Raw genomic sequence first — 15,572 nt, forward strand, 5'->3', positions numbered from 1 at the left:
CCCAAGGAGGGAGTGTAGCTAGAAAAGGGAGTGTAGCTGCAGAGAGTTGAGGGAGAGGCAGGCTGTGTCTTTATTCTCTGCCCAAACTTCAGTTGCCCTTGGACTCCGCCATCAGCATGCCAAGAGTTCCTCAAATTGTGTATATTTGAAACAAAATTCCTCATTTTATTTCCTCAAACCATACCGCACTCCCAATTTCCTTTTTCTTGAAAAATGTCAATTATCATCTTCCCAGCTCCCCGGGCTGGAAACTATCCTTGGCTCTTCTTCTTGATACAAATAGGGCTTTGCTTCAGTTGTTTTTTGCTTCCAATATAATAATGCAGTCCTTTTTATTTTTTTCCCCCAGGATTAGAGTAACAGTTTCTAATGTGCTTCCTTCCCCGCGTGCTCCTATTTCAGACCCATCCACTCACAGGGATGACTTCATCACTCTATCCTATAGCCTAAGTATTTCCAGAGAATTGCCTTTTGATACTCATGCTGGTATTCAAAGCTTTCCATATTCTGGTCCTAACTTACCTGTTGAGAACTGTCTTATTATTCTCATTAATTGGGTATCTCCACTAAGCTGAGGCCTGAGCAGTTTGTACTTGTACATTCTCTGTGTCTTTGTTGAAATATCTTCGCCTAGAATGTGTTTCCTCCAATACTTGAGTCATTCAAGGACCATCTGAAGGTCTGATTTTTCAAAGGCTTCCACAATAAATGACAGAATTTCTTTGCACTTAATGACTATGTTACTTTGTCTCTATTAATTATTTACTGCCTTATGTTTTGCTGTCTGATTAAGAATATCTTGGGACACCTGGATCCCTCAGTTGATTACATATCCGATTCTTAATTTCAGCTCAGGTCATGATTTCAGCGTCCTGGGATCGAGCCCCACATTGGGCTCCATCCTCAGCAGAGTCTGCTTAAGATTCTCTCTCCCCCTGCTTTCTCTCTCTCTTTCAAGTAAATAAATAAATTTTTTTTAAAAAAAAGAATATTTTAACCCCCTTTACCCTTCTCACAAATCTCTCTGCGTGACCAGAATATTGCATTATATTTAGTGATGTTTATTGAATAAATGACCACTAAACTTTTTCATCAAGTAAGCAAAAAATGTAGTCTACATCTAAACATTGCATTTCTTTTCTTCTGATCCATTTTATTTTCTGACTCTAATTCTGTAAGAACTACAATGTCGCATATATTTTACTACAAAAGGATTAGTAACTAGCTTATTTTTCTTCAGGAAAATCAATCAGTATAATTGTATGTAAATATATGACTCCCTTGACCTTTTTCTGTATGGTGGGTCAAACTACTTTAAAAATGTGATTTTTTTTTTTTTAGAAAAAGGTAAATCCACCCTTATCTGAATAACATATTGCTTAAGCCAAAAAAGTGCTTAACATTGAGCTTTGAGGTAGCTGGTGGACTTATTCTGCATTCTCTGGAATCCATGTGACTGCAAGAGCTGCCATCAGTTTAGATGGCAGTCATCTAACCTGGAAAGAAAGCAGTGGATGGAAGCAGAGCACACTCACGAATCTTCTCTGTGGCCTGGCAAATACTTGGTTTATTTCAGGTTGGCATAACTTAAAGGTAACTAACATAGTGCTCTCTGTGCTATTTTAAACCAAGACTTCATTAAAACAAACAAAACAAAACATACACACTTCTCTCACATGGCCACAGAGGGATCTGATCCATTTTGGACACAGGGTTGTTCAACTAGACCCGAAAGCATTTTATTTGAAAAGGAAATTCAATCGCCGTCATTCCAAACAGTTCTCTCTGGTGGGAAGATGTTTCACTGGAATGATAGAGATAAAATAGAAATGTCTCAATAGTCTTTTTTCAACTCTCCAACACCGTGTGATTCATAGGCTAGCAGAATCGCAAATGTGTTCAAGACTCTGTGTTTATTAATTGCTTCTTAATGCAAAACATCTTTTTTCTTCCATTATTGTGGTGATCAATGTGTACTTTGATATAAAAAATGATTTGGGGGGTTAATTTGATGGCCCTTTCATAACATATTCACTTCTCTGCTACTCATTCATAAGCTATTCGGCTTGATTGTGCCACACATTTCCTTGATTTGCTCTAATGATATGCAGACATTTTCATTAAAGAGAAAAGAATAGTTTGAACTGTAGAACTAAATGATGAATTAATTAAACACATATGCAAAAAAAAAAATCCTCAAACGTCTGACCTCTAGGAATAGATTCAATTCCAAATACCCATGTGTTAAATAAGGCAGATGAACTACTTTAAAAAGACACTGAAACACTGACCAAAATACATAGCAAATCTTAAAAAACAAACCTAACTTTTGTTCCTTAGTATGCTTGTTTCACACTCACTTTATTAAAAAGTTGAAAGATGGAACTGCCAAACATATACATAAATGAATAGGAATGCTGTGCTAATAATTTCCAGTAGAAGTCATCATTTACTTTCCTTATGAGGTCCACTCTCCACTGCGAATGCTAATTCACTCTTGTTAAACCACTCTGGAATAATCCACTTATTCCCAAAGACAAATTATCCAAGTCAATGCTGTTAACCTTGTTATAGATTGGCACTGATCATTAGAGATTATATCAGGTTCTGTGAGATTGCCTATTATATTGGTTTCAAAAATTTTTTTGAACTCTGTTTGCCAGTGACAATTTTCTCTTAATTTAGGAATTCCTATTTCGTACAGAGGCCAGCTGGAAATGAGTAAAGCATTACAGAGCCTTCCTTCGCTGTTGGCCTAGAGAATACACATGCTCTCCAAAATATATATCTTTGGCACAGTCTAGAAGGAAGGAATCTCGGGTAATCTCTCTGCTGGCCAAGTGTGAGAATTATTATTTTTAACCCCTGAATATACTGAAATTTTGTCTTTCTAAGGAACTCAAAAGCAAACCAGGGTTAGTTATGTTTGTTAGGCAACAAAACTGCAAATAAATATCTTAGGGTAGCATTTTTACTGTTGGGTTTTCTGCCTCTTTGGTGTGATGTTTCAGAGGACATTTGACAGCATTTACACCTTGAAGAGTTTTACAGTTTAATATGCACAGATTAATAGTTCTATAAACTCACTGGCAAACTAGTTGATTATTTAACTGAGTCTACAAATTTATTTATACTACACTGTCCCGGTGTGTTGCCAAATCCAAGTTATCTAAATATCCAGGGTAACAAATAACTAGCACCAAAACATTGTCTTTGTGACTATTCCAATGTCCTGAAAGGAGAGGTAAGAAACTATCATTTAACCAACAATTTTAAAGTTTGGCGCTTTACTACAGAATCTCCATACCTAGGACTAGATGTGGAAGTGGTTTTTAGCTCCATGTTCAGAATCACATATGCAGAGTAGATCTACTTGATCTCAGAACCTATCAAGCACAGAAGCACTGGAAGAATCAGAGATCAGTGCAAAGAATGAGAGTCTCCTCTCTACATAGGTGGGTAGTTAAGAGATATTTGTGGATATGCCATTTATAAAGGGTTCTTAAGTGAAAATAACTTTTCTAGAAGTATGTGGATCACTTCTTAGACAAGAAGAAAACAATGTTCTTTGATGAATTTAACAGAGATATGACACTTGGTAGATTTTACCATGAGCTGTTATGGAAATTCCTACATGATTCATGAATTTTCAATTGACAGAAAGATAATTCTATCACATTGCAAAAGTAATTCAAGTAGTGCGATGGATAAGAACCTATAAACATTGAGAATCTCTGAAAATCATTCTCCTCTGTGATTTTGACACTTTATAAATTTGTATGTGGCTATTTCTTGGTGCTTATGTAGCTCTTTTTTTTGAATTAAGCATGTTTTACTTATGTAAGTGTATTACAGAGCACGTTTGCTGTCATTTACTACTATTTAGTAAATTTATGTCACTCAGCATAATGGTATTCATAGAAACTTTAGGGAACAACACATGTAGATTATTTTTTAAAGATGCAGATTCTTGATAAACATATTCAAATCTATCATAAAAGGAATATTTCTATATAAAATAATGAGAATTTAGCAGCAGAGTACACTCATGTCTTCTATGTAGTATTCGATGCATCAAAAACTTATTTATACCACTGTGCTAATTAAGGCCTAATTATCTTCAATCCTTCAAGATTAGACTTGAAAACAAATCATTTCATCAGGCATCAATAAAATGTCTCAAGATATACAGCCTTTTCTTGAACACCTTCTCTAAGGTGTTTACATGTTTTTCAAAGTCTTAAACCAAGACCTGAGCAACACTGTCTAATAATGCCATAAATAATATTATGTCAGGAGTGAAATGTCCATGGTAAGTTTCTCCCTGCAGTTCACACGTTGGGCAGTGCCTCAACACTCATCCATCTTTTGTGATGGAAGGAAGGATTCCACACCTTGGCCTACCCATGAGATGGACTTCACAGCCATTCATAGTTCATTTCATCTCTTTCTATAATAATGCCACATAGTTAAGAGTTTGTTAAGAAAGTTTTTAGTGTGTTTGTTTTTCCTACGTTTTTTCTGTTTCCCTTCCTGTGTTTGCATTTAGGCCAATTCCTAAGTTTGTGAAACCAAGCTGGTCCCTGTCCACTGCAGGGCTATCATCTAACTCAGTACAAATAACTTTCCAAGATTTATATCTGTATCTAACACCAGGTCATCCTTGGCCATTTTTAGAAAAATATATGAGCCAAGGAAACATCCACATACGCTTCCCCCAACTTGTACATCGCTTGCTTCTCCAGATATTTTTCTTCCAGTTAGTTTAAATGAAATTTTCTTAGCTAGAATAAAGTCTGTTAGTTCTTATTACCTGGCACAAGAATGACAGAAAGAAAATAAAATTTCAGGTAATAGAAATGGTTATAAGGTTCTATAAATGTGTATCTCGTTTTAAAAGAGGATAAAGCGTTCTTATTGATTGCCAACATTTGTATTCATGGTTCTCATTTACTAAATGACTTCCCTAATTATTTTAATAGTCCAAAATGTGAATTATTGAGAAAGTTTCCCTAACCATGCTTAGTGTTTGATACGTAAGGTACAGTGTAAACATAATTTAATCCAGTGTTAGAAGTTGTCACTAATGTTCCAGGGCCAGGAAGGATTTGTTCCATTAAAAGAGAAATCTATGGTGATATTATCTAAAGATATGGCCCATGTGTTCCCAAGTTCAGGGAAGGTCATAATTTTCTCAAGTAGACTGAAATGATGCATATCACTAAGTCAGTAAAACAAATTTCACTTCCAGAGAAAGAGGGATTACCAACACTAGTTCTCCTTGTACCTTGTTATCTTGGTCAAAATTAACTCCAAAATCATGTGAGCGATTTTCTAAATGGTTTAAGTTTGTTCTAAAGATTACGGTTTCCTTTTTACTCTGGTAAATCTGGGACATCAAGGTTGCATTTCCTGTTCATAATTAAAGGCTTCTAGTTCATGGAATTGATTCATGAGGTGCTTTGTTTCAAAGGTCCTTCCGGGCAAGATTAACTATTGAGTTTTTGTCAGACAATACAAGTCTCTCTATTTAAAGGGAACTTTCCTTGTAAAAGAAATATCAAATAGCAAGTTATCAGGTACACCTTGTGTTTCTTTACCAGTTGCTGGCAAATTAATGTTGACATTTTAGCGTTTTAGCCTTTAGTGAAAGTCTAGAGTGCTGCCTTGTTTCAAATACATTTTAAATTTACTTGGTACTTTTGTGAAGAGCAAGATTTAGAATGTATTAGATAAAAAGACTGAGGGAGGGAGGGAAGGAAGGTAGGAAAGAAGAGGAAAAGGGAAGGAGAGAGAGAGAAAGAAAAAGCCATTGAAATTAATCTGAGATGTATAGAAACACAATGGAAAGAACAGCATATTTGGAATCAAAAGACTTGCATTTGATGTTTGTCTCTCCTTTTTGTGGAGCAAGTCTGTCACCCCTCCCATGAGTCCTTCTCTGATCATCCCCCATTTGAATTACTAAGTCCCAGACCCCAGACTTTCCCAAGCTCTCCTTCCCAGCGTTAGTGTTTCCATGGCACTTGTCAATATCTAATGTACAATGAAATTTAAATCTTTATTTTCCTGCTCCTTCCTATTAGAATGTAAACTCCTTGGGGCATGTGTTTTTGTCTATTTTATGTACTGTTGTATCCCAATATCCAGAACAGTGTTTGGCACATTGTGGACTTGCAGTAAATATTGAATGAGTGAAAGAATGAAATAATCTTTATGAACCTCACTCTTTTCATTTTTAAAGTTATGAGGATTATGACAAAGTTTAACCAAGACATTCTGTGTAAAAGCGTATTAGATATGCTTGAAATGTAATAGCTATTTCCGGTGTCCACTCATTTGTGTTTATCATCTAATACACAGATCTACCAGTAAAATGTCTGTAGATGAGGTGACTGTATGCCCCAGATTACCAGTGTGTGCCTATAGTATAGGAAAAATAATTTTAACCACTTCTATCACAAGTGCCCTGATTTGGGTGAGAAATTATATGCTCACCCTGTCTCATGACAAATCATGCATGTGAATTGTCTTTAAGGCGAACAAGTTTATCTCCTATCTTATAACCTGGGTTATAGCAAAACGAAACAAAAAAGCCCTTCTAATTCACTAATGTTTAAGTTGATAGTAAGATACGAGGATTAGAGGTCCATTGGGCAGGATAGGGACAAGAAAAGATATCTGACTATTAACATAAAGAGGAGTATTAGCAATGTTCTACTATCAAGGAATGCTTAAGCATCTGATCTCTGAATTTAGTATATGTGAGTTGAAATTCCAATTCCACTACTTCTTAACTATAAAGCTTTAGGCAATGTATTTCACTTATTTGAGCCTCTATCTTATCTGTGTAAAAGGAATAAAACTAGTATTCATGGGCTTCATATGAGATACCAAAATAATTATGGCCTAACACAGGCCCTGACATATAATAAATACTAAGTAAATGCTAACTAGTGTTAGTATCATATGAAGTAAAATCTTCTGGAAGTAGTGGTGTCAGTTTCCCTTGATCTTAAAGCAGCAAACTGTCGTTCTATAGGGCAACTCATTGTTTAAAATACTAAATAATCAGGGGGAAATTAAAAATTAATTAATTAATTAATTAAATATTAAACACTTGGCTAAAAGTGGATGAAATTGCCCAACTTCTGCCTTGTTTCATAATCTGTTTCTGAGTCCATCTGTTTTATATGTTTTATATGTTTTATATAAACTTTATTAACAAGTAAACTTGTTAATAAAGTTTACTGATGAAAGTACCAACTCCATCATATTTTTTTTTTTATTGCTGTCTTTATTTTCTGCATGGGATCCTGAACATAATGGGTGATCAATCAGTACTTGAAAATTCAATAGCCGATTGGATATTCTGAGACATTTAATCAAACTATAATCTTGACAGAACCTGTATGATACCATTGTTGGCTGGCACACTGAATAACTAGATGATGAAATTAGAGAGTCATTCCTATTACGAAGCTTCACCACTTAACAACTGCCCCACTACAGTCACTTTTCATAATCAGTGATTGGGAATTTTTACTTTCGTAGTAATTTAGACCCGAAAGTGTAGTTATAATCTACTGCAATGCCTTCCTAACAAAAAGGAAAAATAAGTCCCAGGTAAATTAGTTGCACGAGACAATATTAGAGCCCAGTCTCCTCATTTCAAGGCCAGAATTATTTTTGGCTTTTTCTTTTAACCTCTGTCTTTAATCATAGTGACATGATTTGAGGAACTATCCACCTGTTTAGTAGTATCTTCTATAATAAAGTAAGAGCTAATTTAGAAGATACCTTGTGATTTCAATTGTTTTATTTCAAATATCTGTTCACTTTTTACCTATAAAATTTTTACCAAAATGTATTTTATAAAGAAGATTATTACTAGTAAGAGCCTGATTTTTTTTATTACTAAAGTATGCTAATGAAAATTAGATCCTAAGGCTATTAGACTATTTTTTCATTTTCATTTTTTATTTTTTATTTTAAAAAGGTTTTAGACTATTTAATTTTGTGATAAAGCTTATTCTGTTAGTTCCAAAGGCAGAAATGATTCTGTTTTACTTAAATGAATTATAGAACTTCCATTATTTCCTGGATACTATTTTCATTTCCAGGTTATTCCCAGATTGTTACAAAACTTAACTTGCATAAGGAATGCAACTAACATCTTTTTCTCTTATGAGTTTTCAAATTTTATGAAAGGCACTATTTAACCATTATCTGCTAAAATTATATATTTTGAGTCATCATGTGTCAATAGTTACTTTTTTTTATTTTTTACAATCCTGAAAAATGATGTGTTACTTTGATTTGTTCATGTCCTTTGGAGTTGATATAATTCTTTACAACTATTTGGCTACATAAGGCTAAATCTTTACTATGCAGAAAATAATATGATTTGCAAATAAATCATTATTTTCAGAAACAAAGCCATATTTACTCTTTCACATGTAATTTTGATCCCATAGAATAGTTGTATTTTCACAGTCAAATAAGCATTTGCTTATTTGCGTAACAAATTAAATCTGGTGATACATTTGGACCCAAAATACTTGTCTAATAAAAGACCATTGTACATCAAATGTGTTCTTCTTTGTAAAATATCTTACAAATGAAGAAAAGTCCATTTAGCTAAAGTATAAGGAATTTATTAAAAGGATATTTTATTGGGGCGCCTGGGTGGCTCAGTCGGTTAAGCGTCTGCCTTTGGCTCAGGTCATGATCCCAGGGTCCTGGGATCCTGGGATCGAGCCCCGCATCGGGCTCCTTGCTCAGCGGGAAGCCTGCTTCTCCCTCTCCTTCTACTGCTTCCCCTGCTTGTGCTTTCTCACTCTCTCTGTCAAATAAATAAAATCTTTTAAAAAAAAAAGGAAATTTTATTTTAAAAAATCCAGGTTATGGGCACCTGGGTGGCTCAGTCGGTTAAGCGTCTGCCTTCGGCTCAGGTCATGATTTCGGGGTCCTGGGATCGAGCCCCAGGTCGGACTCCCTGCTGGGCGGAGAGTCTGTTTCTCCCTCCCCCTCTGCCCCTCCCCCTGCTCATGCTCTCTCTCTCTCTCAAATAAATAAATAAAATCTTCAAAAAAAATAATGAATTTGTTGCAAACTAGATATTAGAACTTTAAACACTGTCCACCTCAGTGCATCCCTGGTATCATTCACTGTCTTTCCCTCCAAGTCATACTGTCCCCCTTTCTTTCTCCTTTACTCACCTATGTCCTTCATGACCCAATGCTGTGCCTGAGGTCAGCCAGAGGTTCTGAACAGCGGCATGCCCAAGTTATGAGTATCAACATTTCTGACCCCCGTTTTGCATCAACTCTGGATGTTGTGACTCATGTTAAATTTTAAGGAAGGGATGGATGGGAAAGGCGGCTCACAATCTAGAAAAAGGAAAGAGCAACAAGGACTTTTAACACATCTTGTATCTCTCCAGTGCTCAATCACCTGTGGCAAAGGAATGCAGTCCCGTGTTATCCAGTGCATGCATAAGATCACAGGAAGACATGGAAATGAGTGTTTTTCTTCAGAAAAACCTGCAGCATACAGACCGTGCCACCTTCAACCCTGCAATGAGAAGATTAATGTAAATACCATAACATCACCCAGGCTGGGTAAGCAGACCAAAAAGGGGATGGTTTTGAGAAACATGGAAATGCTTATGGCTTCTTCTGTTTTGCATATTATTATAAAGTTAAGTTCTTAATCTATAGGAGTTAGTTTTGTTCTGACTAAACGGGATATATTTAACTATAGTTTAGGGCAAATGGTCAGGGGGTAAAAAATCCTAAAGACTAAACACTTAGGATTCCTGAAGCTGTCTCCTCAGTGCCTGGTCCTGGAAATACGAATGCCACACCTCTCAAGGTCATCTTATAAAGGGTTGCAGGATGTAACCATATTTTGGGTTCTGACCAGATTCGTGGCAGAACTATCGACAAAGGTAATGTCTCTGGAAAGGTGAGGTTGTGGTATATATCTTCAGTGTCTCCATTGTTAATAGCCTTCCTTTTGATCCTGGGTACAAATTATCCTTCGGAGAGACATAGAGTAAAAATGACTTTCAAGAAGAGTGGGTACCCGAATCTAAACCACTGAAAAAGAGGTAACAGTTTTGAATCCTTAAGGACATAATATTATATACAAATAAATGCTAGTAACATATTGATTTACATAGTTTCTTATGTTATAAATGGTTTCGTATATATTCTCAATTCGTGTTATTCAATCTAATCTATCCTCAAAAAGTAGATTATGTATTTTAAGTAAATATAGCCTGCACTTGCCTAAAAAAATTTCGTAAATGAATTAGCCTTTATTTCTTTGGCAATTAGGGGCTTTTAACAGCACTGCCACCTGACTGTCGTTGGGTTAATTTATGTTTAACACCTTCACTTTTAATCTGTGTGTACAACCTACAGAGTAACAATTTAATCGTACAGAACAATATTGCTAAAATGAAAGGAGTTTCATTGTCTTAGATATTTTTTGAGCATAGGATTCAATCAAATGGAAAAGTCTGGTTCTTCACAGAAACACAAAAATTCTCTTTTTCAAGCCAAATACTTAACATTTCTAGGAAATAAGCAGTTCAAGTAGAATTAAGAGTAATTAAGACAAAAAGTTAAGCAATCCTAGAGCAGATGCCCTAAGTCCATGTATTCAGAACAACATAATCCCTTTCTCCAGCAATTAGCTGGAGTCCTTCTTGAAGTATCATGTGGCAGAAAATGATGGATTACAAGAAAAATTTAATTAAAATGGCATTTTCTCTATTTATTATTTTTTGAAGGTATATCCCCAACGACACAAGCACAGTGGAAACCCTGAGGTTTTAAAAAATAAAATAATGATTCATCTTAGAGTGGTGGCAAAAGAAAGATTCCACATACTTTATAACTGTAAATTTCAATCACTTTTGATAATCAGCTCTGATTTTAAAGATGTGTGAAATCAAGATCCCCAGACAGCCCACCTAGTATGTCTGCTCTCCAAGAAATAAGGAATATGAAATAAGTGTGAGCATATTCGTTTTGCTATTTCATCCATAACCATACTTATTCATTTGTATCCCATAAAAGTGGATATAGCGAGCATAGTCATTTTTTCTTTTCAATCTTCTCAACTAAAAATCCAAAAGAAGCTTAAATGAAAGCCATAAAATTGAACCTTAAAAGCCGTTGGTATTACAACTCACTGAATTTGGGAAGTCTAGCTTTAATGAGTCTGAAAGAGCTCCTCAGTAAGACCATTATGCCTTCATTTTATTCCTTCTCGTAGGATGTGTGTGTTTGTGTGTGTTTCTTTCTCTCTTTTAAGTTCCGGAAGGCAGTATAAATGAGTCAAAGTGAATGTTCAGAATCGCCCCACTTAAATGGTTGCTGTTTGTTTCTACTCCTGACACCTAGGATAGCTGCATGCATTGAGTTCCCTCATTTCTGCTTCGCAGCCGCGCTGACGTTCAAGTGCCTGGGAGATCAGTGGCCCGTGTACTGCCGAGTGATACGCGAGAAGAACCTCTGTCAGGACATGCGGTGGTATCAGCGCTGCTGCGGTACGTGCCGGGACTTCTACGCCCAGAAGCTGCAGCAGAAGAGTTGACCTCAAGCGGCTGGCTGGCTCACAGCGCTTTGCAGTTACATTATTTATAAACACACACACTAGCATGTTTTTCAGACCAAGTAGTATCAGATTACATATAATTTAATCGAATTAATTTATTTTTGTGCCTGCCAAACATCCAATATGGCGTCTGTCCGGGCTATACAAACATTTCGACGTATACTATATGGCTTCATAAGTAATTTTATATGAATAAGTTGGATCCAGTTTCCAGAATCAAAATAAAAAGGGAAAAAAAACAAGATCATTAGGCTCTAAAAAAATTTTTTTTGTTGTTTCAGTTAGGGCTCTCTCTAAGGTGCTCTCCTCTCCCTGCCAATACCATGGAGTTATCCAGAATGTATACTAACTTAATGTAATCATTTAGTTATATATGGAGAGAAATCGTTTTTGGTTTTTGGTGTCTTGATGCAGAATTAGCCCATTTTCTGTAATCTACAGGAAATGTGTAAACATAACAAACCTCATAGTGTTGAACAGGTTTTTAGAGAATGTATTATGAATTTGGTTCAGACTTAGAAATATCCATAGGAAAAATTCTACTGTAATTATAACCTTATTTTAATAATGGAAAAAAAAAGTCAAAATAGAGACTTTGATCATGTTCATGAACATGTACTTGAACACAAGTATTTTAACAATGAAACACTGTAATGATTTACACTGAATCACCATTGCACTGTTGATATAGTATAGAGAAATCAGTATAGAAGTGGTAACATCCTACAAAAATATGTATTATTTTAACATGTTGTCATTAGATTTTAGCTTTTTTTTTTTAAATATTTTGAACAAAGAAAGTAGTGATCCACCCGTCTCCTTGTATCTTTTTAGCAGATTTATAAAAGACTATAGTACTTAGCCTCACAAATCATGAGAAAATTTACCAAATATTTTTCAGCTTTTTCCCTAGAAACAAGAAAAAAACAAAACACTTATAATACTGTGGTAGTTTCATTGTGTTTTTTCCTTTTGAAAACTAAAAAGTTTTACAATTCTGTGAAACGTTAAAAGAACCAGCTTAAATGTTTTCTTGTGAGAAAATGTTGTACATGATTCACATGATTTCTTAGATTTTTTTCAATAAAATATGTGAAGCTTCCTGTTGGGAGGCAGTTCTTCATAGGTCTCTCACGTCTCTACGCATCTTGGCACTGTCTTCTTTTGTTCGGGAGCGTCTTCTAAGGAATGTTTGTGTAATGAGCAGCCCTGGAAGATCGAGATGGTGCAGCAAAGGGCAGATACGCTGACTTCTCATCATAAATAGGTTTCTGGCCCTAAAATGGGGGTCCCTCTCCTGTGATATAAGCCACTGCATGTGCAAATATCATGTGGCTCTCTTCGTGTCCCTCTGGGGCAATTGGGGCTCAGGAAACCAGTGCAAGAAAATGCTGACTCTCTTCTACTGCTCTTGCTGTGAGTAATAAAGTCCTTTGTCTGTAACTCAGGGGTCTTCTGTCTTTTGCCCTGAAAGTGTGCAGACTCACGTGATAGGTTGTAAGTAGAGTAAAACCTCAACATCTGTGCAGTTTGTGACGCTTCCTCATTCATGTGTTTTACCTTCATTTTAATATGGGGGGGGCATTTGGTTTCTAGATGGCCCCTTACTTATGTACATCCTTTCATTGAATTGCTGAGATAGAAAATTAACCAATATCAACACATCTTAAGTAAGAGAGTAGGGACATAAGAGAGGTAAAAATTACTTAGTAAGAGACATTCTCAGTTAGTCCCTTGATTCCTAAATCCATGAATCTAGGTGGAAATATCACCACGTATTGGTGGATGAATCAGACCAGATATAATATCATCCGAATGTTTTCACCCAGCTGGTGCTAGAACTGAATATTAAAGAAAAAAAAAAAAAGACATTGCAGCTTTCTGTCAGGCCATCTGCTTCAGGATGATGGGAGAACATGGTAATACCAGAGATTTACATGAGCATGAGGCCTGGGCTACCTTTTATTTGCTGTAACATGGGTCCCCTGAAATAAAACAACAAATAAAAGGAAGCAGTGGGCTGTCATGCTCACGCAAACTTCTGGTATTACCATGTTCCCCATCACCCTGAAGCAAATGGCCCAACAGAACAGTGCCATGTCTGTCTTTTTTTTTTTTTTTTTTTAATATTCAGTCTGGCACTAGTGTTGGGGGGTTGGGAATTACCATTTCTGTGTCCTTCAAATCCTTCATAATAGAAGTAGTTCTGAAATCCCTCCAAAAATGCAGTATTGGTTTTGTTTCCAGTTTTGGGATGTGGAGACAGTTCTAGGGTCTTCCACTGCCATCATCATCTTAAAGCCTTCATTCTATAGATCATGGAACCAACAAGCTAAGCAGGGGTTCTGCCAGTCTCTAAGTATTTCTATTCCAAATATGCCTTCCAGAATTAGGAAAATAACTATGGGGTGGGGGGATCAGAGACTCTTGGGTTCCTTATGAGCAGATTTAAGTCAAAACTTGATTAAATTATCTGACTTCCATAAGCTCTTGCTCTGACTTTGGGGCTACAGTAGGAATTTAGGATCACCAGGAATAGTATCAGATGAGACTCAGTAATCATCAAAAAGTCTGATTTTTTTCCCTTCCTCCAGTAAGTACATTGTGCCCATCAGGGAAAACCTGAAGGTAAATACACAGTATAAAATTGGACAGTGTAGCAGGATCCTTCCTTAAAATGACTCACCCTCCCCTTCATTCAAGGAGTCTGAGTCAGTGAACCTATTCTCATATGGAAATTGACCAAGGGAATGCAATATCCTGATGTGGTGATCCAAATCAGACCTCTTTTCACAAAGTCTAGAGATTTAACACTTATTCAAATAAAGTTAACACTTCAGTAGAATGCCCGTCTTATTTCAGTCCTAGGGACTCCATGATCAATTAGTCAAAATCTTTGCAAGTCAAACCATTCCGTTTACCCCTTTGGTTCTGCTGCCCTTTATGGTAACCATTCCCATCTGGTCTCTGATAGTGAAATGCAGCCCTTTGGTTCCTGCCTTTATGGAATTCCATCATCCTCATTAAATTTAAGAAGCCCAGTTCTGCGGCAGCATTTCCTTATTCCAGACTTTCCGAGAAACGCCACTAGGAAGTTCTTTCAGGATTCCAATCCAGCCTTTGCTGATGTGAAGGGAGTTCAAAGCTTGGTGAAGGAAATGCCCTCTGGAGCCTCTCAGGGGACATATTTAACAGGTGGGTGAGCATCTATCATATTAAAACCAATCTCCCTAAATGTTGTACACTTTCCTATAGACTACATTGTAATAAGGAAGTTTGGGCACCTCCATTTTATTCAGGGTGGACCACCACTGGGTCTAGTTTTCAGGCACATTGTTAGAGTTACTCCTAGTCACATGAAATAACACTTTGAATCCAGAAGCTCCACTTAGTGAACCCATATCAAAAACACGTAGGCTAATACAGCATTGTATTTCTTCTGCCCTAATACAAAGCCATTAAGAAATATTCCCATACATATACTTTGGGTTTCAGTTAATATGAATTGGTGAAATCTTGCAATTCCTTTGACATGCATAACACCTCACATGTCACACTTCCTACCGGTACCCTTAGATCTTCTAGGATTTGAATCCCGATGCGGATTTAGAAGGCATGACGGATGGTGACACATCAGCAGTACAATTTAAAAGTTTTTATTTGAAGATAGTCATGGAAGCTTTCTGGTTCCCAACTTAGACCTTGAACTGTGAATTTAAAACCCAGGTTTATCATTCACCGGATTTGAATTCACACAACCACAGGAGGAGCTGGGAAAGTGAAGGTCCATTAGCAGAGTTAGAGAATCAGAGGAGTCACCGACCAATCAGAGCAACCAGGTAAGGAGGGATAATCTGTTAAGAGGTCTGTGGGATGCTGTTGCCTCTGTGTAGCTTCCTCCTTTGTAGGTACCAAAGTCCTGGTAGTAGATCTGACTTTGC

The 15,572-nt window shown here is 36.4% G+C and overlaps 1 protein-coding gene across 1 annotated transcript in view; it reads left to right on the plus strand.

The window, feature by feature from the left end:
* Nucleotides 1-13,070, plus strand: part of ADAMTS19 (ADAM metallopeptidase with thrombospondin type 1 motif 19) — a 257,812-nt gene extending 244,742 nt beyond the window's left edge. The window contains 2 exon segments of the mRNA XM_021701899.1: nt 9,446-9,623; nt 11,459-13,070. Of these exon segments, the coding sequence (XP_021557574.1) occupies nt 9,446-9,623; nt 11,459-11,610 (330 nt within the window). The 3' untranslated portion in view covers nt 11,611-13,070.
* The last annotated feature ends 2,502 nt before the right edge of the window (nt 13,071-15,572 follow it).

This window comes from Neomonachus schauinslandi, chromosome 7 (genome assembly GCF_002201575.2).
Source record: "Neomonachus schauinslandi chromosome 7, ASM220157v2, whole genome shotgun sequence".
Classification (NCBI taxonomy): domain Eukaryota; kingdom Metazoa; phylum Chordata; class Mammalia; order Carnivora; family Phocidae; genus Neomonachus; species Neomonachus schauinslandi.